Source organism: Paramisgurnus dabryanus, chromosome 3 (genome assembly GCF_030506205.2).
Source record: "Paramisgurnus dabryanus chromosome 3, PD_genome_1.1, whole genome shotgun sequence".
Lineage (NCBI taxonomy): Eukaryota > Metazoa > Chordata > Actinopteri > Cypriniformes > Cobitidae > Paramisgurnus > Paramisgurnus dabryanus.
The window spans coordinates 39,020,648-39,044,835 of record NC_133339.1 but is presented as its reverse complement, the minus strand read 5'-3'; the positions used below and the strand labels follow the sequence as shown (position 1 = coordinate 39,044,835).

Here is a 24,188-nt window from a genome sequence, read left to right as displayed (position 1 = left end):
CTGAAGTCTGTGTTATCATTACATTTATGCATTCTGCAGATATCCAAATTGACTGTAATATGCATTAAGGTATGCATGTTAACAGTTTGTGTGGCCCTGGGATTGAACCCATGAGATTTAGGCTGCCAATGCAATGCTATACTAATTGAGACACAGCTAATGGAGGCTAATATGCTGGATGCATCCAGTAGTAAGGACACAATTTTTGCCAAAAATTAATTTTATTTTCATTTTTCTGCAGCTGAATTGGTAGAGCATTGCATTAGCAAAGCAATGGTCATGGGTTTGATCCCAAGGGAACATGCATAATGATATAAACATACATGTATAGATTTAATGCACTGTAGGTTGCTTTGGATGCATGTGTCTGCTAAATTATAAATGTAAATACTGTATGGCATGGTACACAGTATGTGTGTATGGGAAGCATTCAGTGTATATTAAAGTTAAAATGCTCTCTGACATCATCACTGTACCATGTTACTGCCACGGTATTTTTTTGTAAAGGTAGCATCCAGGTTATTTGGAAAATATAATCTGCTCTGAATACAGTAACATCTGCAGACAGTGGTCTGACCGTTCTGGTTTGCTGTCTATGACGGGTCTGATGAATGTGGAGCAGAGCCCAGCCCCCATAGAGGATAAAGATCTGTGAAGATTAATGATAATCTGTGATCCAGACTCAACGTCACCATCCAGATGTATACTAGGCTATGCTTACATGACAACAATGTAGTAAAAAACTGAAAAGTGAAAAGCGAATATTTCACATGCACATGACATAGCTGTCGTAGTTTACACAGAGACAATAAGGCAACGTTATCAAAATAGACTCCAATGGACTAATCTGTGTCTTTGGAGGTGAAACTAAAACCAAAACAAATGCACATTCAAATATATTCAAATGCATAATATATATAAGAAATTTAAATATAGCGGCACATCGATAACTTCTTGATTGTCTTGTGACTAGTTGTCATATATTTTGGCATGAGACAGGATCTAAATAATGCTGCGTACATACTAGGGTTGTGCCGATAGATGGGAGTATTGTGTATCGACGATCGTCAGACATATCGCCAATAGTGGGCTTTCATGACGATAGTTGGCGATTTAGTTATCATCATCATCCTAGTTTCACATTAACATGTGCATAGCGTGCTTTTCCTCGTATGAGAGGGTTTTTGAGCTTCACTTTGCGTGAGAGAGCTTGTAACACACGCGGATTCCTTCTCGCACGCATCTGGACTTAATGTGGGCATCTTGGACTCTTGCTCAGACCTAAATGCGCGCGGCATGGACTCTTAGCACCTGAATCTGTAATGTGCATGATTTGGACTCTTCCTCGCACATGAGCTTGTAATATGCACTGCTTTGACATTTACTTGCACTAGAGAAGTTGTTAGGTACGCAGAGGGTTAAAACCAGCGAGTGTGTTGTTCCCGCTCCCTGGCACGCAGTAAATTGTGGTCATGACAGTGTTGCGCTTGCTTAATTTCTGTCCACCAATCAAGTGACTTGCCATAAAATAGTAAAAAATAAATGAGTAAACAATTGTCCCGCCCCCTGATACTATCGGGGATCTCACAGGCTGACGATAGGATGATCTCAAAATGAGGCATATCGCCCAACACTAGTACCCACTCTAGATTTTTCGCAGGATTTAACTTCGTGTCGTGCAAATTTTTAGCTTGAGTTGAATATTTTCAACTTCTGCAAAGATGCATTTGATGCGAACAACTCATGTTTTCGTGGCAATCGCGCTGCCCAATTTGCGTCATTTGTGAGTTACTGTGGGTTTACACCAGACGTAGGGCTGAACGATACATCGAATTTTAATCGTCATCGCGATATGAACTCACGCGATGAACACATCGCAAACAGACAGCCTTGACGCGATGAATGAAGGAAAAATGGTTAGCGCATAAACGTTTGACCTATCACGTTTAGTCCTGAAGACATGCCCTGCGTCCCAAACCGCATACTTTCATACTATATAGTAGGCGAAAAGCACTACTTCTCGTACTCTTTGCATACTATATAGTATGGAGGGAAGAAGGCAGTTTGGGGCGCACGAATGGTTTGCGCATTCATACTATTAGGCCAATCAGGGGAACCCCCAAGTCAGCTACGGTCAGATTGATTTGTGAGGTGTCAGTTGCGACGCTGTGCCTGTTAGCAAAAACGATGGCGGAGAAAGGAGAGAAGAGAGAGGAAAATGTGTTGTCAGACAAAGACCTTGTGGTGAAAAGGAACAGCACTTCAGCTATATCATGGAATTATTTTGGATTTAGGAGAGATGACGCCTCAAACACAGGTACTGTGGAAGCGGTGATTCACATATTGCGTCTATGGCGCGCTCAAGTTCATTATGTCAAACGTAGGCGCGCAGTATGTGTGCTCTGGAAGCGCCGCGGTCACGACTCGCACGCGTTGCGACGCGCTCATTATTCCAGGTTTTTTAAAAACATTTTAACTTTTCAGAATGACACAGTTGCAGCGTGCATATCATGTAACAATAACCTACGTGTCTAGTGTTTTCCACGCGTTTTTAGGCGCGACATGTGAATGGCCCCTAAAACATGAAAAATATAAAATATTTATCGCAACTCACATCGTCATCGCACCATTAAACAATGTCACCGCACATTCCAACTTTTCATCACATCGTGCAGCCCTAACCAGACGCGAGTTCAGCGATCTACGCGAGTAGATTACATACAAATTCAATGCAAAGACGCGATCAGACGCGTCCTCTCCTGGGGTGATGCGAATGGCGCTATTCGCCTCAAACCGAATGATGCTTCGGCCAAGTTGAAAATATTTGAAAAATTAGCATGACACGAAGTTTAATCCTGTTTGGTGTGTACGTAGTATTAGCGTCAATTTGCGTCTATTCACGTCTATTCACGCAAATTCACACTTATTCGCGTCTATTCGCATCTTTACATTGGCTTTGTATTTAATCTACTCGCACAAATTGTTGAATTCGCATTTGGTGTGTATGCCCCATTACAGTTTTTGCGTAATTCCCAGATTTCTGGATGTTGTAGCACTATATGATGAGCTGCGTCTTGTAAACTTCATTAACACCGGGTTGTTTTATTTTGTTTTTATATTAAGAATTTATCAATGTTCACTGTCTGAATAAATTAATTTACTAAAATGATTGATGCTTCTGGAGGTTATGTGAAAGAGAGAGACATTTTGTTGATGTGGCTGACTTTGGTTTTAAGCTCACATGCCCAATATAACCTAATGTATAAACAACACTGTAGTGTTTTTGTTTTGTCTCACAGCGCTACTTGTAAAAAGTAAATAGGACCAGCTAAAGTATTTCATACACAACCAATTGTTGTCATACCGCCAAAAATATAATTAATGTATTAATATTGCTACTTAAGCTACTGCTTGTGTGAAGTGCATACAACATGATTACATAAAATGTCAAGTACAAGAAGTTAAAGGCAGGGTGCATGATTTTGGAAAAATACTTTTGAAAAGGGAGTCAGGCCGAGTACCAAAACACACTTGTGCCAATAACCTGTAAGGGGATTCTATTGGGGTAGGGGCGTGTTTGTTTAGGTGATTTCAAAATCAACATTGGCTTTCAGAGATCACACACCCCACCTTTAAGATCATTGGCATATTGTATATTACCCCTTGCTGTGCCTCTGCTTTTTTAATGTATTGCACTGGGGGTTTCGCTTAACATTCATTTCCCACACAATTTTAACCACATTGAACTTTGTTGGGGTATTCGGGGGTTTACACATGATTGCACGGGGTTTTTTTTTAAGGACCATTGATCATCTACCGCTCTCTTGTGTTACCTCAGGTTTTCCAGCCACTGTAAGTGCTTAGCTGTGTGGTGAGGTGCATTGTGGGTCAGTGCAGGTTGTTATGGTAATTTGGCAAGCCGGTGTGCTCTGCATTTCAGTGTAGGTCTTCGATCCCCCCTCATTAGGGAAACTTGTGATTCAGATTAGTGAGTCCTGGAACGTCGGGACAGGAAATCCAATCCTCCCCCCTCCTCTCAGTTTCATTCCTCTCTTTTGTCATGAATTGCTTTCAGTGTCTCCTTACAATAAATACTGTACTGGGGAATTTATTCTGACCATTGTTATACAATCCCATTGCCAAAAAGCGTAGGTTTGGGGCGGTAACAAATACAATAAAATTGTCGTTTTCGAGTAAACTATTCCTTTAAGACCTAGTCAATATTGGAAACGTGTAGTTTTGCACACCTCTTATCTTTCCTCTTTATTTCAGGATCAGATCTACACAGTCCATTTACAGCTCAAAGGGCATTGTGACATATCAATTTCCCATTAAATCCAACATTGTCTACTTCGCTGTAAACCAAAACATCTGTTTTCAAACCTACGCACAGAAATCACCCACTGTGCTGGCTTATCCTCACAAATCGGCCCCTCGCTGAGCCCCACGTTTAGAGCCTGCAGTATAAATGCGGTCTGACAGAGCTGCTCCTCCCATAATGCTTTGCAGAGGTCATGCTCGGAAACCCACCGTCGTTTAAGTGTGTCACTGAATTCAACAGGAAAAAAAAACACGCTACCGAAGGGATGTTAGCTGCATGTATCGCGTGTTAAGGGGACAGGCACTGGTTAGGACATATAAGACTTAACTGTGTGAGTTATAAGGGCGAGTCGCATCGAGGAATGTTTTCCTCTGACCTGTGTTCACTGTTCGAGAGTTAATGATTATTGCATGCTGAACGTGGCAAAGTCGGTCATGACGTGCAGGTTAGGCGATGCATGTGTGCAAAACAGCGGTAGATAGCACGACAGGGGACACGTGAAAGACAACGTACACTATTGATTTCTTTCTCAAGCAAAATGTCCCAAGAAAGTGTCTGGCGTAGCTCCAGCTGATAGTGAATGATTGGCTTTGGCAGATTTTCTTTCAGTCATAAACCAAGCAAAGGCTTTTAGTTTTGTCCTTGGAAAATGTTCTGTAAGATTTACTGTAAATAAACTCACACACCCGGTTTTGTCTGCGCAACGAACGCCCCTCCTGGCTCCCACTTAAACTACTCAAAATATCTTTATGTATTTTTCACACATTCAGTCGATACATTATGTCATGAGACTGATGTACCAATATTGCCTAAACGGTTTTGACCCTACATGTAAAAACCCATCTTAAGTCTTTTTTGCTATATGTTTGATGCTCCTAATCTCATAATAAGATTATGAGACTTAAACCTGGATTTCACATAAGTTCATTATAAATGCTTAACCTTCAGATACGTAAAAAAATTTCAACCCTGCCCTAGTGACCTCGTATTGCCATTGTACTCGAGTGAGTTTCACCATTGACCACAGCACAGTCCACAGAAGTGTCAGCGGTTTGGGCAGCAGGTAGCAAACGGGCTGTGGTTGAATTGCAGTGAATAGTTGATGGCTTTACTCTTATGGCTGCTGCTCAGGAGTTTTTCTTAACTGAGCTGTTGGGTTGTTTTTAATGGGCTCGGGTGTGAGTGGACGGTAATGGCCCGTGAGGATGGTTATTAGCTGTAATTGTCTCTGTCCACTGCTGGTTATTGTTTCGGTTACAGCATTTAGGATGGTCAGATTTAACATGGCGAAGCTCCAGAAAGCACATACATCCATCATTGAAGAAATCCAAATGAAAACAGGTGACATCAGCATGTGTCGTAGTCTGCTCGTGAACATGCACTTAACTCTTTCACCGCCATTGACGAGATATCTCGTCAATTAAGAGAAAACGCTTCCTCGCCAATGACGAGATTTTCCGTCTTTCCGCAATACCGCTATTATCCACCAGGTGGCGCCCTTCCGCAACTTTTTAAACCCGGAAGTATTGCCCTATGGCAAGCGGCTGCATGTCTGTGTTTGTTTTAAAGATCGCTCTGAATGGGATCTCTATGAAAAGTCCGTCATAAAAATGGAATTATCTCAGCTTTTTGCTCAAAATATGGTGTTTTTGCAAAAACCTACCCATATTCAAAAGCTGATTACAAAAGAACCACTGAAGGTAGGATGAAACGTTTTTTTTTTTTAAAGCAGAGGGTCTGTTCTTTCATTTGGTATATTGTATGTTAATATATTTAAAGAAGAACATTTTCTGGAAGGCATTAAACTTTTGTGAAAATCATGAAAAACGCTGGCGCTGGCTGGCACCTTTTTTTTTAAAACGCTGGCGGTGAAAGAGTTAAGGACCAAGGAGGAGAACAAATTGTTTTTTCACTTTGCGCACAAAAGTGTTCTTGTCGCTTCATAATACTATATTGAACTACTGATGGAACATGGACCTTTTTGGCGATGCCTTTCATTCTTTTCTGGAGAAAATAATTCTGAAACTTACTAAAGTCAATGGGAAAGACAGAAGCCTTACGATTTTCATTAAAATATCTAAAAATGTCTATTGAAGACAATCGGAGCACTGGGTGGTTTAGAATGAGACATGGGTAAGTGATTTTATGATAAAAATTGTGATTTTGGGGTTAACTATCCCTTTAAGGCTTAAAGGCACAATATGTAGGATTTTCACTGCTAGAGGTCGCTAATTCACAATAGCACAATAACAAATGCAAAGCTTAAAGGGACACTCCATTTTTTTGTGAAAACAGGCTAATTTTCCGGCTCCCCTAGAGTTAAACATTTGATTTTTACAGTTTTGGAATCCATTCAGCCGATCTCCGGGTCTGGTGGTACCACTTTTAGGATAGCTTAGCATAATCCATTGAATCTGATTAGACCATTAGCATCGCACTTAAAAATGACCAAATAGTTTCGATATTTTTCCTATTTAAAACTTGACTCTTCTGTAGTTACATTGTGTACTAAGACCTTAAAAGTTGTGATTTTTTTTAGGCAGATATGGCTAGGAACTGTACTCTCATTCTGGCGTAATAACCAAGGACTTTGCTGCCGTACCAGCACAATGATATTACGCAGTGCCTGAAAATATTCCCTGGTAGTGATAGTTACCAAGGGCACTACTTTCGGGCCTAGAAAATCATAACTTTTAATTTTCCGTCGGCCTTCGTACACAATGTAACTACAGAAGAGTCAAGTTTTAAAGAGGAAAAAAATTAAAACTCTTTGGTTATTTTTGAGCGTGATGCTAATGGGCTAATCAGATTCAATAGATTGTGCTAAGCTATGCTAAAGTGGTAACACCAGACCCAAAGATCAGCTGAATGGATTCCAAAACGGTAAAAATCAAATGTTTAATTCTGTAGGGGCTGGAAAATGAACATATTTTCAAAATAAGTGGAGTGTCCCTTTAATGATGTTAGGAAGGAAAGTGGAGCGATGGTAGATGTTGTTTTTACCATTCAGAGATGTATGGAATTCACTAATCATGTTCACGAATGAATTATTTTTTATTACCTGTACGTTTTATCACATTATTTATGCCATCGTAAGGAATTAGCTGCAAGGCACAACAACTGCGTGTGAGATTCTGTATAACCCACCACCTCTGCATTTGTCCACCCGTGTTGTCATAGTTTCTTCAACCGAAAAGTATAGCGCAGCTATTAAGTCACTGAAAGGGCCAAAATTACAAGGGAGACAAGGGATGAGCCGTTATTAAAAATAGGAATTAATGGAATGGATGTACAAATCCTTGTAAACATTTGGGATAATGCAAGTAGTACACAACTCTATGATGTCTATGAATATATCACATTGTGCATGTGGTTTTTGGGTATTTTATTACGAAACTCTTACATATTGTGGCTTTAATATTGTACAATTTAGGACATTTTAATACTAAAAACAAAGTTGTTTCAGAAAGTTTAATAAATACAAATAGACAGGATGGATCAAAGTTAGAACAACCTCTCTCATACAACAGTGACGCGAGTCGCGACTATAAAAAATCTAACTTGAAACTATGCTTTACTGCTTGTCTCTTATGTTATGTAAGTGAATGTAAGTTATTAGAATGCTAGCACTGCTGGCTAGTGTGATGTCTAACTATGAAACAAAACAAACTCCTTAGCAAAATATCATGGAAATGGGGCTGCTGTCAAGTTCAATAAAATAAACAATTACAAGGTTTCGTATAAACATTGTGTTGGGTAGAATTGTGTAGTCTTCACTGATTTCGTGTTTTCTGCCCTCTGTCATAAAAAGCTGATACTGATTGCTCCTCTTGTGTGCATTCCAATTCCTGATTGGCTCACAGATAGAACCTCGTGGTGACTAGTTGTCTTACATGGGTTTTGTCACGTGACACGCAAGAAGAACAAACAAGAAAGAATTCATACATTTGGGATTTAGTTAATTATGATAGACTTTCATAAACTTTTTGAAGTAATTATACGAAACCAAATAAACACATTTCAAACAAAAGATGGTATTGACATTACTATTAATGACATCATAACCATACGAATACCTCGCCAACAAAGGCATTTCGACCAAGTGCTCTTCATTGAACATTCACATGAGTACCCATGTGAGCTTTAAAAGCACCTGCTTGTCACAAGGGTACCAAATGAAAATTGTACTCTCTACTGATACAGCAGAAGGATTGATTTTGGGAATTGTTTTATTAGTATCGAGAGAGAGAGAGAGAGAGAAAAGCAATCTTGCTGTTGCACTTAAAGAGATCGAGAAAACGTATAGGAAGTCAGAATTGAATATTGATGCAGAATTGATTGCACAATTATTTATTGTTGCATTATGCTGCAAAACACAATACATATGTACATAAATCTGGTTTAGTGTTTGTCTTTGATGTACATTATTTACTGTCACCTCCATTGTCTTGCGCCATTTTTAAAAAGTAACAAGCACTAAAAGCTCTCTTTCATGTATCTAAGCATTTATCCTAACTCGCCATAATCATATTTATGAGTGACTGAACATTTTATCATGCGCTTGATTTCAGTTTCTGTGGCGTCATGCCATGTAGCCCCGCCCATTGTGAAATATCATTGGTCCAGAATCACGTACATTTAACAAAAATCTTCCTAATGGATTTTATTGGCTCGTCACATAGCAATTTTATTTTCTGTTGGACATACAAATCACTTGGCATTTCCGTCTTATTTTTCACCAGAGACTATTTCCGCATTTCTGAAGGTCCTGACTATCTAGGGCTGCTCTAAATGTCACTAGACTGCATTATTACATTAAACACACACACAGGATGTTTCTACTAATGACAGCTGGGTTTTCTCTGTGCCCTGACGGCCATGTTTGTTTCCTCTGATTGGTGCAGAGCGCCCACTTGGAGTTGATGGATGCTTTAATGGCCGTGGCTGCCATGGAGACGGTGAGTGCAGTCAAGGCGAGCGGCGGATCCGAGCTGCTCCGTACAGATGCCAGTTGGGACAGCGCCCTGCTGTGTTGGGTTAACGCGGTGAGTCCGCAATCTCTTAAAACAAACCACAACCACACAGTTCCTCACACAAGCTGAAATAACTCTCATAGACTAATGTAAAAACGTATACAGTATATACAATGCTTGAAGTAATAAGTTGAACACTGTTTTATTTTCTTGTGCTTATATGGGACCATGCACCACAAAAACATATATGGGAGATGGAGCGGCATTTACTACACAGAGCCGTAGTTCACAGAGAAGCTAGGCAAAATCGTGTTCAAATTTGTGGAAAATCGACTCCGATAATCTGGTGCATTCCTTCGCGGCCCCCCAAAGAAAATGTATGACAAAAAACTGTTCTAAAATTTAACATTTTAATAAAACAAAACATATTAAGTTATACGAAGTAGTGCTGTTGGTTAGTAGCCTTATTTTTTTAGGTTTAATTACACAGAATTCATGATAAATTAATATATTTTATAAAATGTCATAAAACTCACGGCCCCCAGTTTGAGAACCACTGATATATGCGTTACTGCCTAGCTTCTCTGTGAATTACGGCTCTGTGTAGTAAATGCCGCTCCATCTGAAAGCAGCTGATGGCGATTTACTTCTAATCAAAGAACCGGATTTACTAATGAAACATGCACGATTTTTTGCACAGCCCAATAAGAATTATATATTATCTGAATAAATATGCTTTCTATTGATGTGTGGTTTGTTAGGATATGACAAAATTTGGCTGAGGTACAACTATTTGAAAACCTGTAATCTGGTGCAAAATAATCAAAGCTTTGAGAAAATCGCCCCCTTACAAATGAAGTCCTTAGCAACACATATTACTTATGATAAATTTTGATATATGTACTTTAGGAAATGTACTAAATATCTTCATGTTACATGATCTTTACTTTAAATCCTAGTATTTTTGGGCATAAAAAAAGTGATAATTTGTCCCATAAAATATATTTTTGGCTATTGCTACATGCAACTTAAAGGGATAGTTCGGCCAAAAATGATATTAAACCCATGATTTACTCACCCCTAAGCCGTCCGATATGCATATGTCCATCATTTTTTGGCCGAACTATCCCTTTAAAACTGGTTTTGTGGTTTATATAATATTCAATATACATTACTATAAAATATGTGACCCTGGACCACAAAACCAGTCATAAATCGCATGTAGCAATAGCCAAAAATATATGTGTGTGTGTGTGTGTGTGTGTGTGTGTGTTTATTTATTTTACCCTATATATATATATATAAAAAGCCAAATGTATACCCTTATATATATTATATTATATTATATTATATTATATTAGGTATATAAACATTAAAAGTTATGATGTTTTAGTAGTGGAAAAAGTTATGTTACGTTATGATGCAAGACAAACTTTTTTATTTTTGCGATAAGGAGCACTGATAAAGTGTGCATAAGTCCATTAATGTGTATTCAAAAATATAATAGGGGCCATTTCTGTATCTCATAAAAGCTTTAAGTAAAAGAGAGGTGCACCAATATATTGCCCACTAGCTAATTCACTATTCAAAATTTGTCTGAGATCTAACTATTTAAAAATCTAGAATCGGAGAATGCAAAAATCTAAATATTGAAAAAATCGCTTTTAAAGATGTCTAATGAAGTCATTAGCAACACACATATTAATAATGATTATTGCAGTTTTGATAAATTTATGGTAGGAGATTTACAAAATATCTTCATGAAACACGACCTTTACTTAAAGACGGAGTGCATGATCTCTGAAAGCCAATGTTGATATTTGAAATCACCTAAACAAACACGCCCCTACCCCAATAGAATCTAGACCTTCTTTTAATAGACCCACCCCACACATACGCAACCCAAGCAATGATGTTGGTTAGTAGACACACCGTTTACTGCTGATTTGCTGAAGTGTGTTTAGGTAGTCGGCACGACCCCCTTTATCAAAATCGTGCACTCCGCCTTTAGTATCCAAATTATTTTTTGCATAAAAAAGTTTATCATTTTGACCCATACAATGTATTGTTTGCTATTGCTCCAAATATACCCGTGCTACTTATGAATGGATTTGTGGTCCAAGGTCACAGTTTGTTTTAGTTCTCACAAAAACTATTGGAAGCTGTATGGTAAGCTAAAATAGGTTTGAAACAATTGGTTGAATTATTCCTTTAAAATTGTTTACTGACTTGACCACAAAATAAAATATAATTTCTTATAGGACCTCTACAAAGTGCACTGTAGGCATCATCCTTAAATTAAAGTTTATTTGCACTTTATGAATTTATATCATATATAGCATATATATGTTTTTGTCTTTGTCGTGCAGCTGAATCAGAAATTGAAAGAGCAATATGAAGGATCACAGACTGATGGATCTCAGCTTAGTAATGAACCACAGCCCGTTCAGCCATCGGTAAGAGACACATTCACAGGTTTCATGTTTGATTGAACTTCACTTTAAATAGAAAGGCACTGCTTTAGGAGACCTATTTTCTTCTGTAGGTCAACTTTGCTGTCCTATATACTGTATCTATCCCAGTCTCTCTTTTCACTTCCCCTCCTCCCTTTCCTTTTTCTCATCTTCTGTCACTTTTGACAGTGTCCAACTCGCTGGTACTGGAAACTTGTTCCTGTAAGTCTCTCTTTCATCTTCCATTCCATCCTCCTTTCCTCCATTTTCCTATCTTGAACTCATCTTGAACTCTCCACTTTCGCCCCCTGCTGATCAGTCAACCTGTTGGGGCCCTGTCCCAAATGGCACACTTCATGTGGACTTTCGGATTCTTGGCTTTAAATTCCACGTACTCGCTTAGTCTACGAGTCCGTAGGGTGTCCCATCTGTCATTTTTACGCTCCGAAGTGTGCTCATCAGTTTGAGCTTTGCACCCTTGATGCGGTCTCCGGCGAAGCCTCCACTGCTTCACGCACTTTACCAACCCAGACGCCTTGCGAAAGAGCAGTCAGACAAATCAGACGACGGAAGGGAGTAGTAGTTCACACTGATGGTCAATTTATCTTCCTATTTCCAGCGTGATGCTCAATTCTGTCCCAAAATACGACTCCGGTGCGCCTTTGTGGACTCGCATCAAGGGTCCCTAAAGTCTGCACTACATGATGTCATCAAAGTGTGGACTTTGAGGAAGTCCATAAATCATGGGTGTGCCATTTGGGACTCAACCCAACTCATACGGGCTAGCATGCACTTCTCTTATCATGGCATGCGAGTAAGTTTAGTTTTGCCCTTTTCAGCACACCTGCCTGCAAGTTTTATGTAATCCTAAATTGTAGGGAATTTTTGGAAATATTTCAAATTGGAAACTTAGCGGTTATTTATTGTAATTATTCGGAAATTCATATAAACTATATCATATACAAAGATAAATAAACATTTTGGGGGTGTGGCCTAAATGACCCTTTAGTAAGCTGTGTGGATGTAACTAAGGAATGTGCAGGGTGGAAATTTAACTGAAGTTGCATTAAATCTTGTTGTTTTAAACAAAATAAAGTTGCAAGATTTTTTTTAACTACATTTAAGTTTCCTGGTATAGGCAACTCTGCAAGTTTTTCAAATTCCAAGTTTAATCCCATTAATTCCTGTTAATTCCTATGGAAAGTTTCTAGCATAAATTTTGCAACCAAGTCAATATTGAAGATATCAAGTTTATATTTGCACTAAATGTTCATTAAGTTGATTAATTTATGTGAAAAACGGTAAATCACAAAAAAATGACTTTTACTGGGTTTTTACAGATAGGGTCATATTTTCCTTGGAAGGAATAAAAATGCATTTACACCACTGATCTATATAAATGACTGGATTGCGCATAGAACGCTTAACGTAACAGCGTAAGTTGAAGCCAGTGCAAAGTTCGAGCGGCCATCTTGGTATACCCAACCGGAAGAGGGCCATCATTGACTTCCATTCAAATTCATGATCTAAATTTACCCGCTTTACAGCGCATCAGTCACACAAGATTAATTTTTAGGATATGTGTACGTAAATTAATAGTTAATTCTGGTGTTATTTGCAATGTTTATGTTTTAATCGGGCAGGATAATGGATTTATTAAAACCTTTAAGGTGAGTGTGTCTGCTGCATTCTGTTAATAACACAGTTATAAATAAAGTTTTTTTGGCATTCAGCTACACGGTCAGCGTTATTTCTCTAAATAAGTTTAGGTAACTTGTAAAGATAACATAATTGCAAAATTATTGCATGCACATATGGTACAAAGCATGGTTATTATTTATTTAGATTTCAGAAGGAGCACGTTTATTGTCATTAATACTAAATATGCTGCGGTCTGTCCGCTGATCTGATACTGTAATAAAGATGAATGTATAATAACTGATTAAAACGCAAAATGTACAACGTTCAGTAAATAACTTTGTACATGCTGAGGACGTTTGCGTTGTAATAATGTACACGGAGACTTCAGATATAAAAACAGAGACTTGTTAAGTGATGTTTTTCATTAACGTCCATTGATTTTAATAGAATGTTTGGGTATACCAACATGGCAGCGCGGTGGCTTCACAATTATGACGTCATGCGCAATCCAGTCATTTATATAGATCAGTGATTTACTCATTAATTTTGTGTTAATTTTCAAACTATTAGGATACCACACCACAGTTGAGCAATGCAACCCAACAAAAAACTAAACAAGAAAGCTGCTTGCAGTGCATTACATTATAAAACATTTAAAAATGCCATGAACCTCTTTAGAGAGATCGGAGATGACTTATTAAAGGAATATTCCATTTCCTTAAAAGAAAAATCCAGATAATTTACTCATCACCATGTCATCCAAAATGTTGATGTCTTTCTTTGTTCAGTCCAGAAGAAATTATGTTTTTTGAGGAAAACATTGCAGGATTTTTCTCATTTTAATGGACTTTAATAGAGCCCAACATTTAACACTTAACACTTAACAGTTTTTTTCAACGGAGTTTCAAAGGACTATAAACGATCCCAAACGAGGCATAAGGGTCTTATCTAGCAAAACGATTGTCATTTTTGACAAGAAAAATAAAAAATATACACTTTTAAACCACAACTTTTCGTCTAGGTCTGATCCAGCGCAACCTAACGTAAATCAGTAGTGACGTAGGGAGGTCACGTGTTACATATATATTAAACGCACATTTGCGGACCATTGTAAACAATAAACTGACACAAAGACATTAATTAGTATCAGTTGACATACAACAACGTAGGAACGGTCCTCTTTCAACACACTTGTAAACACTGGGGCGGAGTTTCGCGTTCATCCTCTGTGACCTCTTGACGTCATGACGAATTGCGTGGGGTCACGCTGGCGCATCACAACCGGATTTAAACGAGAAGTTGTGGTTTAAAAGTGTATATTTGTTATTTTTATTGTCAAAAATGAAAATCGTTTTGCTAGATAAGACCCTTATGCCTCGTTAGGGATCGTTTAGAGTCCTTTGAAACTCCGTTGAAAAAAAAACGTTAAGTGTTGAGTTAAGTGTTAAATGTTGGGCTCTATTAAAGTCCATTAAAATTAGAAAAATCCTGCAATGTTTTCCTCGAAAAACATAATTTCTTCTCGACTGAACAAAGAAAGACATCAACATTTTGAATGACATGGTGGTGAGTAAATTATCTTACAGAATCAGAAAGATAACAATGCTTTGCTCCAGAAAACACAAAAAGCAGCGTCTGACATTCTGGCATTGAAAAATCAACAAATTTGCATTACAAAAATATAAACCAAAATAAAATGGCATGATATGGAAATGTGAGGTTAGGATAAAGGGAAAGCATTGTTTATTGCGGTTGGATGAATATAGTCGGTCTTTGTGTCATTAATGTGCATGCGGTTAGTAAGTGCATGTCGGATATCAAGTAGAAAAGGTCTCTATTGATGTATCAGGTGTTGGCCGGTGTGTTCATCACGCTGCATGGACCGTTAACGTTTTAAGTCTCTTGAGTCTGCTCTGGCCCAATTCTTCCTAACAATGTCCTTGCTGTTCTTCGGCTTATCTCACCCACTTTTACTGGATTCTGGTTTCATGTGTGTTTATGTTCTTGCTCTCAAAATGGGTGCACAAATTTTGGGGGTGTAATATTTCTTGATTTGGTTAATGTGAGATGCTCACTGGCCTATGCATTGCTTTCTGATGAAGGTATTAAAGCAGTACGCATGCAAGCATGCATCACGGCCGTATTGTTTGCTCTTTAAGTATGAACAGGCCATGACCCCTGACCCTTATTTGGCAGACACATTTATCTATAACTTAACTTAACTTAAAATGCATTCAAGGTATAAAGTTTAATGAGTATGTGTGTTCCCAGAGAATCAAACCTATGACCTTTTGGACTGCTAACTAAATGCTCAAAACCCAACTGAGACCAAAACCCAACCTAAAATTTTAAATCATGTCATCATTTTCTCATCTTCATGTTGTTGTAAACCTGTATGAATTTCTTTTTTTCTGATAAACACAAAAGAAGATATTTTAATAAATGATGGTAAGCACACAGCTGATTGTAACCATTGGACCTCCATTGTAGGAAAACAAATACGATTGGGTACCATTAACTGTGTGCTTACCATCATTTATCAAAATATCTTCTTCATCATTTATCACAATACTTCCACTTTTATCTTTAAATGTGTCCATTGTTTGTTTCTACTTGTACAGTTTTAGCCATTTAGCATGTGTGTCTTGAATATGGGCATGCTTTTCATCCTTAGTTTTTGCATGTGTTTCCTCCACTGGATCAGCTGTTTAACAGGAATAGCAAATATATACATGCACTGAAGTCAAACCCAGTGTTTCTCTTGTTCAGATCCGGTACAGGAAGGACAGGATGCAGTCTAAGCTGAAACCTTGTTTTCCTGTGGTGAATGAAGTGAAGGATCTGTCCAGTGGATGTGCTGTTGCTGCTGTTATCCACCATTATTGTCCTGGACTGCTGCGATTAGAGGGTACATCTCTTCATATGCTTTCATTTGCAATGTACGTTATATTGTCGAATAAGCAAATGATTTACATTTGATTTCTCCTTTATAGATGTCTGTATGAAGGAGTCAATGTCTGCAGCTGACAGCCTGTATAACTTACAGTTGATACGGGAGTTCTGTGATAGCTGTCTGAAGAACTGCTGCCCTCTAGTGTTGGAGGATTTACTCTACAGCCCACCAGAATTAAAGGTATTGCAACGTAAATATGTCATCTTAAAGCATGGATGTCTGCGTAGGGTGCTAGGAACTGTTAGTAGTAAGTATAATAAAAACTTAAACAGATGAAAAAACAGAAACATTACATGTCTACATGCAGCATCTGAAGACCATGTGGACTGATACCTTCATGTAGGATTTATGTAATGTGATGGACTAGCTTTGACATTTAATATAGATTTAAATGACCTTATGCCTTTGGCAGACACTTTTATTCAAAGCAACTTCTTCATTCTACAAGTAGAAGTATTATATCTCTATTTATGCTTTTCTAGATGAACATACTGAGCTTTCTGGCAGAGCTTTTGTATTGGTTTGAAGTCTCAAAGCCTGAGTTTGTTCAGCCCCTGCAGGATTCGGAGCTGACTGGTAAGTTGTTTGTATGTACCCCATTGGCAGATTTTTTTTTTGCTTGTTTTAAGCACAGTTTCACTTAAATTTTATTTAGACTTATTTTCTTAGGTTATATTGCTCATCGAGACAATACATCTTGATTTAAGAATCATTTTAGATATTTGTAGGGAGAGCGGGGCACAACCTAACGCTTTTTATTAAAAAAAATTTAAGTTTGATTTAATTATATTTTTACACAAGCAACACACACATTTGAAGTTTGTTTCTATTGCTTACCATCCTTGGACAATTACACCAAACGTGACAGAAGTGCAAACGTTACAACTTACCCCATAGGTGGGGTTAATTGTAACAGGCAGGGGGTTAGTTGTAACACTTGCTATAAATTAAGTTTGCAGACAAATATTTCAATACTATTTTGTCTATATACTTGAAGTGGATATCGTTTATATATCTGTCTATAATAGACAGGTATCCACACTGTATTCATTCATCCAGCCCTTTTCTAACAATAGTTCAATTATAAATAGATACAAATGTCGAAATATGTGAGACAAAGCAGCACAATTGACAAAACATTTTTTTTATATGTGACCCAGTCTGTAATAACCATACTACAGTTTCAAAATCAAATTCTGAGATAATGAGCATCAAAGTCTGATTTAAGCCATTTATTTCATTATGATTTCAATCTTTGACGTGACCTTATTCAATCAATATTAAAGATATGAACAAAAATAAATTTGACACATGATTTTTGATAAGACAGGCACATTTATTATGTTGCCAGCCATTAATCATTTGTGTGTAGCCTATTTAAAACGACGGAAAGATTTACGCTAACATTAGCAGGTTTCATATTGTAAGTGCTGAAGGGTTAGTTGTAACACAGTGTTACAATTAACCCCCACTGGGTCAAAATATTTTCAAGCCCACCAAAAAAGTTGCTAAGAGCTGCAGACAAATTTCAAAACAATGCTATGTTTTAGTGAACAAGACACTCATTAAGATGACATAGCATTGGATTTGGTATCTTACACACCCAACTTAGAAACCGAAAAAAAAACGTATGATGAAAAAATTTACTTTAACACACTCGTTCATCAATAACTCTCTGGAAAAACTTTATACATTTACACAAATTTGCGGGAGATCATCTTTTGGCAGGGTGAAATCAATACGGAAAAAACAAATCGCTCAACCCTGTGCAAAAATGTAAACAGTCCATGTAACAACTAACCCTGCATTAGTTTTTGCCCCGCACCCCTACTTTTTCACAGTACGGTATACAAATAGATAATACCTTTTTTTATTATGCAGAAAAATCTGGAAGGACTGATAATGGGACTTGTAAAAGGTACAACAGGACTTCAAATCCATCTTTTTTTAAGTTACTTTTTCAATATTTGATGCAAGAAACTATAAGAGTACATGCTTTGAAACTTACATTCCTGCTTAAAGTTTTATGAATAAACATAATTTAACTTTTAGTGCATGATTTCTCCCGTTTCAGTGGTTCTCCCTCCATCTTTAAAAAGCCCTTCCTGCCCATCTCTTCTCCTGCGACAGGTGAGCGTTAAAACCATGAGTCATAAACTTTCATTATGTGTCTGTGGTTCCCACTCTCGTGTTGTATATGTACGCATGCTCTTTGTACTCCGTGAAAGAATCATGTGGTTTGTATTTGCATGTTGTGTGTGTCATCCATTCACGTGTGTGTTTGTGTATAATCAGGATCTCTGACTCAGTCTACCTCAATGTCTCATGTAGAGGCAGCTGGACGGACGTGGAGTAAGAACCAGCTCAGGTGAGATCCCTTAAAATATGATATTTTATTTCTTAACATTTTCTGGAGCTATTAACCTGTCTTTCTTGTCTTCCTCTCAGTCGTCCACTATCCTCTGGGGTGTCCTTTAGTATTCCTTTTGGTCTGGATAGTGATGTTGACATAGTGATGGGAAACCCTGTCATAACTCGCTCGGTCAGCTCTGACAATCTCAACCCTGCTGGTCAGTCCATGACTCGAGTCCCCTACACCCCTCCAGAGGACCTAAGCCACTTGTTGAGTAAGTCTCCTGGCCCAAACGGCCCACACAGAGCATCCTGGACCACACAGACTCGCCCGATGCTGGCTGAGGAGAACGGCATTGAGGGGAGTGAGGCTGGTGAGCTACCCACTATCGAAGAGGCACTGCAGATCATCCACAATGAGGAAAAGTTGGAACCCCGTCTTCACCCCGATGGGGCATCTGATGGTGATGGTTTCTACTTGCATTCACCAGATGACCAGCACAATGGTGATCCAGCACCTCTTAGCTCATCAGCCCCACCCCGATCAGGAATGCTCTTCCACCGATCTTCCGGAGTGCCGTCAGAGCCCAGCCGCACGAGACGCACCTCAGAAGGCTCCAGAGATGACGACTCTGTGTTGAGAGATGGAAGCGTGGATTCGGACGCCTCGGAAGACCTTCCAAAAACCCACTCTACCCCAGCCACGCCCGCATCTGGTTCTCGCGAAACTCGACCTCGTGGAGAAGAGACGCCGGACAGCGGAGTGAAGATGACTAGCTTTGCCGAACGCAAAAAGAAAGTTGTTCCAGAGCAAGTACGGCCCAGTGAGCCACAAGGCCCGCAAATGACTACCTGGGCCAAGAAATCAGAGGAGAGCCCCAGTAAGAGTCCAGCGCTCAGCACCGAAATGTCTGAGCTAGGGGCGAGACTGGAGGAGAAAAGGAGGGCCATTGAAGCTCAGAAGAAGCGCATAGAAGCCATTTTTGCCAAACACCGGCAACGGCTGGGAAAAAGTGCCTTCCTGCAGTTGAAAAAGGAACAAGAGAATGGGGTGGAAGGACTTGAAGGGGAGGCTGGGACCTCTTCTGTAGAGGATGACCTTAGCCGATTGGCGTTGGATGAAAGACTGGCGCGTTTAGAGAGCGAAGAGCTGCAAGAAGAGCAACAAGGGGGAAGACTAAAAAAGCGTTCATCAATGGAGGATGAAGGAAACATCAAGCCCTCTTCGCAAAAGGACAATCCAGCAGAGAATGATAAATCTGGAGTAGACGTACCTGGAGGGCACCAGGCACCGCTGGGTGATTACAACAACGCTGTGTCAAAACTCAGCGCTGCTCTCAATTCTCTACAGAGCGATATGCAGCGTCTTTCAGAGCAACAGAATCAGATGATGAGGAAGAAAGAAGCTTCCAGCAACCAGGCTTGGGACATCCCACCAAGCTCCAAACCCTCAACAGCCACACCTCCTCGTCTGTCAAGAGAGTCCAATCGTGCCGTACCATCTACCTCCACTTCCCCTTTCCCATCTCGCAAGAATGGAAATCACACCGTGCCACCCAAATCACCAGGGTCCCACCGCAGGGCGCAGTCTGTACCTCCGAAGAGCCCCAAAATGCACCACAACTCCCGACCTGCAGAAGTTAAAGCGCCTTCTTCTTCAAGATTCATTTCTGCTCCTCGGGACGTGGACACCATCCCTCACTTACGAAGAGCATCTCCATGGAAAAATCAGACCTCATCCTCTTTCAACATAGGGACACCCAGTGAATCCCGTTCGGGGTCATCCCTAGGCAGACCTGAGGACTTTTCAGATGCTGGCTCTAGTGATGACCATACCATCTTCAGCATGGACCTGGAGGGTGGATCTTCACAGATTTTGCCCAGTAGGGGGCGCCAAGGTGGCAGCAGCTCAGGAGCTCCCTCCGAGTGCTCGTTTGAGAGCGACGTTCCTGCAGCGGGTTTGAATGGCAAACGCGGCAGTCTTATCGAGATCTCGCTGTCCTCTCTAAAAGCCTTCGAGGGCGATGAGGGTGATCACAACCAGGACTTCTCTGACTCCATGAGCGACCATACGGAACCAGAAATGAGGGGTGGAGTTGGATTCTTCTTCAAGGTTAGGAAAGAATTTTAAAGGTTAAACTTTAAAGTAAAAGGTATGTGTAGCATGCGTTTAACTGTCTGAAACTGGATGTAGCAGGATGAAGCTCGACCTGAAGATGAGATGGCTCAGAGAAGAGCTGCGTTACTTGAGAAACAACAGAAGAGAGCAGAGGAGATGAAGAGACGGAAACAAGAGCAAGAAAAAGAGAGGGAGGCAAGGTGAGAGCAGATGAAAGTGGAATTTTGATGTTTAGGGATTTAAAAAAAGTATGTAATGTGCTAAAGATATGATTCCTCAAATAATAAAGATAAATGTTAGAAGAAAGGACTTGAGACAAGCCTAGTAAATTAAACATCATTCAGTTTTGTAATTCTCATCAATGTTGTTCACCAACAGCAGGCCTTCATCAGTGGAGGATAGACCCCAGACTCCTTGCACACCTCCGCCACCTCGCACCCCTCCACCAGAGGGCACACCTCAAAGGGCACACCGCGGAGATTTCACCCGTCTGGAATACGAGCGTCGCCATCAGCTTAAAATTATGGAGGATCTTGATAAAGTCCTCCGTCAGAAACCCACTACCGTCAGAGGCGTGAAAAAGCAAAGGCCCAAAACGGTGTTCAGAGACGACTCCGGCCTTTCCCGAAGCCCTGCCAAAGGGTCCATAGGTAATTCATTGGGAACATACTGTCATTTCATTTTCATACATTGTGTTGAAGCTCAATATCACATGTAGACTCTTGTCTCGTAGGTACTAGACTTAATAGAGTTTACTCCCATTCAACAACCAACCTGTCCTCCATGGCCAGTGACAGTGGGACGCTAACTGTCAGGAAATCGAAATCTCCAAGGTAGATTATTTCAATCTGATCTAAATATAGTCTGCTGATAACTTCTGCGACCTCATATCCAAGCTCTCACTCTTGTTTACAGTCGTTCGCATTCACCGTCCCGACTGGCGTCTCCAGGTCGTCTTGCATCACAAAATGGAGACTGGGAAAATGGCTCTACTATTTCATCTCCAGCTTCTATTCCAGAATACACTGGTATACAAAAATACAGCATAAATTGAATTGTTGGTCGCATACTGGATCTTCGTTTATATAACGGACTGGTCACATTTTCTTGAAGTTTTCTTAAAGTTGCTATGGTTAGGCTGTGCAGTTGAAATTTTACTTTAAAGCACCTGCTTTTGTTTCAGGGCCTAAACTCTACAAGGAGCCAAGTTTCAAGTCCAACAAGTTCATTATCCATAATGCCGTCTCGCGCTGTTGTTTGGCAGGCAAGGTCAACGAACCCCAAAAAAACAAGATTGTAGAGGTGAGCGACCTGTGAGTCATCCGTAGTGATCTCACTCCATGACTCACTGCACACACACATTTGCATGATGCATTTGAATGCATGACGTAATGGTCTCACATACTGATCATTTGAATTTATTTTCGTCCTGCACAAAGGAAATGGAGAAAAGCACTGCAAACCATTTCCTCATTCTGTTCCGGGACGCCAGCTGTCAGTTCCGGGCGGTTTACACCATGAACCCCGAGACGGAGGAGATGGTCCGGCTAGTAGGGATCGGCCCGCGCGTCATCAGTCTTGATATAGTGGAATCCATCTACAAGTACAGCTCTGACCGCAAACAGTTTACGGCCATCCCGTCCAAAACCATGTCCATGAGCGTGGATGCCTTCACCATTCCCAACCACCTGTGGGAGCGCAAGCGCCCGGGTACCCCCAAAAAGCTCGGGACTCCAAAGTAAAACCCGATGGGATGGCTAACTATGCCCGAGCTGGCCGGATTACCCCAGGTTTCTCAGCAGAACAGAGCGTGGCGTGACAGGAGAAAGTGTGGGAAGGAAAAAATAGTTAAATCCGAAAAAAAATCAACTGCCCCCAAGAGTTTGTTGACTGTGCACTTTCTTCAGGTTATCTAAGTGATGTCAGTTGCTGAACCAGGGCCAGATTGATTTTCTGATTGTATTAAAACTGTCCTTGGCTAAATAAATCATTGAGTCTACAAGTATGATAAATACCCCCCCTCCCTCAAGCGCCAAAGGAAAACTCTCTTCTTCGGAAATCCTCATGTTCTCCTTACATTCTTTACTCTTTATACTGAATCCTTTAACTGCTGATAAATCCGATCTTCAGTGCTCTCTAATGAATGTAGGGAATAAACCGACACAGGCCGCCTTAATGTTTATGTCATCGGTGAGACCGAATGTTAAAAGTGTATTACAGGCGGGTGCATAGTAAGAAAGATTTTGAGTTTGTCTCGCTCTTTTATACAACCGTCCCATTCACCGGCCTGCCTAAAGTCATCCGTAGACGTCTGGATGTGTCTGACTCGAGCTTTAGGACCTCAGGAGAGCATGTTAAAGACTCGATTATTATTTGCTTTAATCATGGATTTAAAAGCAAGCAAATAAAAGAATAAAATAAGCCAGAACATGCTGTTGATTTCCTTTAACTATACTGGAAATTGAGGAAGTCTTTATACTCTCTTTAGCTGTAACTGGAAAACATAATGATTTAAGAAAACAGTACTGTATATTTGAATGCTGTTTATCGCTGATTATTTTCATTTTTGACAATGATTTGTATATTGTGGAGATTTGTAAGCATTGAATAAGCTACCCTGCTGGTGTGTACGAGTGAATGAAGAGAGTTAAGACGTATGGCGAAAAACAATAAACACTAATCGGATATCATTTATTTACCCGGAGTGAACAAGTGTTTGTGTCTGGTGAATGACATATATATCAGTGATATAAAACAAATCTGTTTCTGTGACTCCATAAAGAATCAGCTACAAACTGTCTAACTTGGCCTTATCACTTTTTTTGGATAACTTGTATGAAATGGGCATTTGGTCTGTTTTTCTTCATCATAGCACTAAACAACTGATTTCGTCAGGCCACTTTTTCTTGTCTTTGGACAAGATGATCTACTAGATGAAGTACTTCACAGATGTACATATTTTTGTAAAAATCATTTTTGAAATGTGAGCGAGGTGTATTTGTGTGTACGTTGCACGTTTGTGTGAAGTGTAACTGGATTCTGTGCAATGTTAGGTCACCTAAGGTGTATTTATTGGGTAAGGATGAACTAAAATTCTGTTCTGTTTTTAGATTTTATTATTTATGTTCTGGCTAATGTGGTGATTCACTCGTTCATTTCACCGAGCACATTGATGTTTTGCTTTTCCTTTCCATGTTCATGTTTTTTTCTTCATAATTATTCGATTATGAATCACTCCCACTGGATTAGAAAAAATAAAATAATTTTTAAATAATCTCATTTCTCTTCATTGTCATTAAGTTATATGATTTATACACTGATTAAGAATTTGTTGGCATTTTTATATCAATTGTATTAAATTTTCCATGTCCATGTA

At 39.6% G+C, this 24,188-nt stretch overlaps 1 protein-coding gene across 6 annotated transcripts in view; it reads left to right on the top strand.

The window, feature by feature from the left end:
- The window catches only part of camsap3 (calmodulin regulated spectrin-associated protein family, member 3), a 41,826-nt gene extending 17,638 nt beyond the window's left edge, over positions 1-24,188 (top strand). The window contains exons 3-18 of one of the 6 annotated variants that reach the window (XM_065263103.2): positions 9,226-9,366; positions 11,664-11,750; positions 11,937-11,969; positions 16,158-16,296; positions 16,382-16,521; positions 16,824-16,917; positions 18,223-18,259; positions 18,416-18,471; positions 18,637-18,709; positions 18,790-20,806; positions 20,891-21,012; positions 21,194-21,462; positions 21,546-21,645; positions 21,728-21,840; positions 21,996-22,114; positions 22,252-24,188. In XM_065263103.2, coding sequence (XP_065119175.1) covers positions 9,226-9,366; positions 11,664-11,750; positions 11,937-11,969; positions 16,158-16,296; positions 16,382-16,521; positions 16,824-16,917; positions 18,223-18,259; positions 18,416-18,471; positions 18,637-18,709; positions 18,790-20,806; positions 20,891-21,012; positions 21,194-21,462; positions 21,546-21,645; positions 21,728-21,840; positions 21,996-22,114; positions 22,252-22,554 — 3,843 coding nt within the window. In that variant the 3' untranslated portion in view covers positions 22,555-24,188. Of the gene's footprint in view, positions 1-9,225; positions 9,367-11,663; positions 11,751-11,936; positions 11,970-16,157; positions 16,297-16,381; positions 16,522-16,823; positions 16,918-18,222; positions 18,260-18,415; positions 18,472-18,636; positions 18,710-18,789; positions 20,807-20,887; positions 21,013-21,190; positions 21,463-21,545; positions 21,646-21,727; positions 21,841-21,995; positions 22,115-22,251 lie in introns of all 6 variants that reach the window. The other 5 variants (XM_065263106.2, XM_065263101.2, XM_065263102.2 and 2 more) reach the window with 5 other exon arrangements.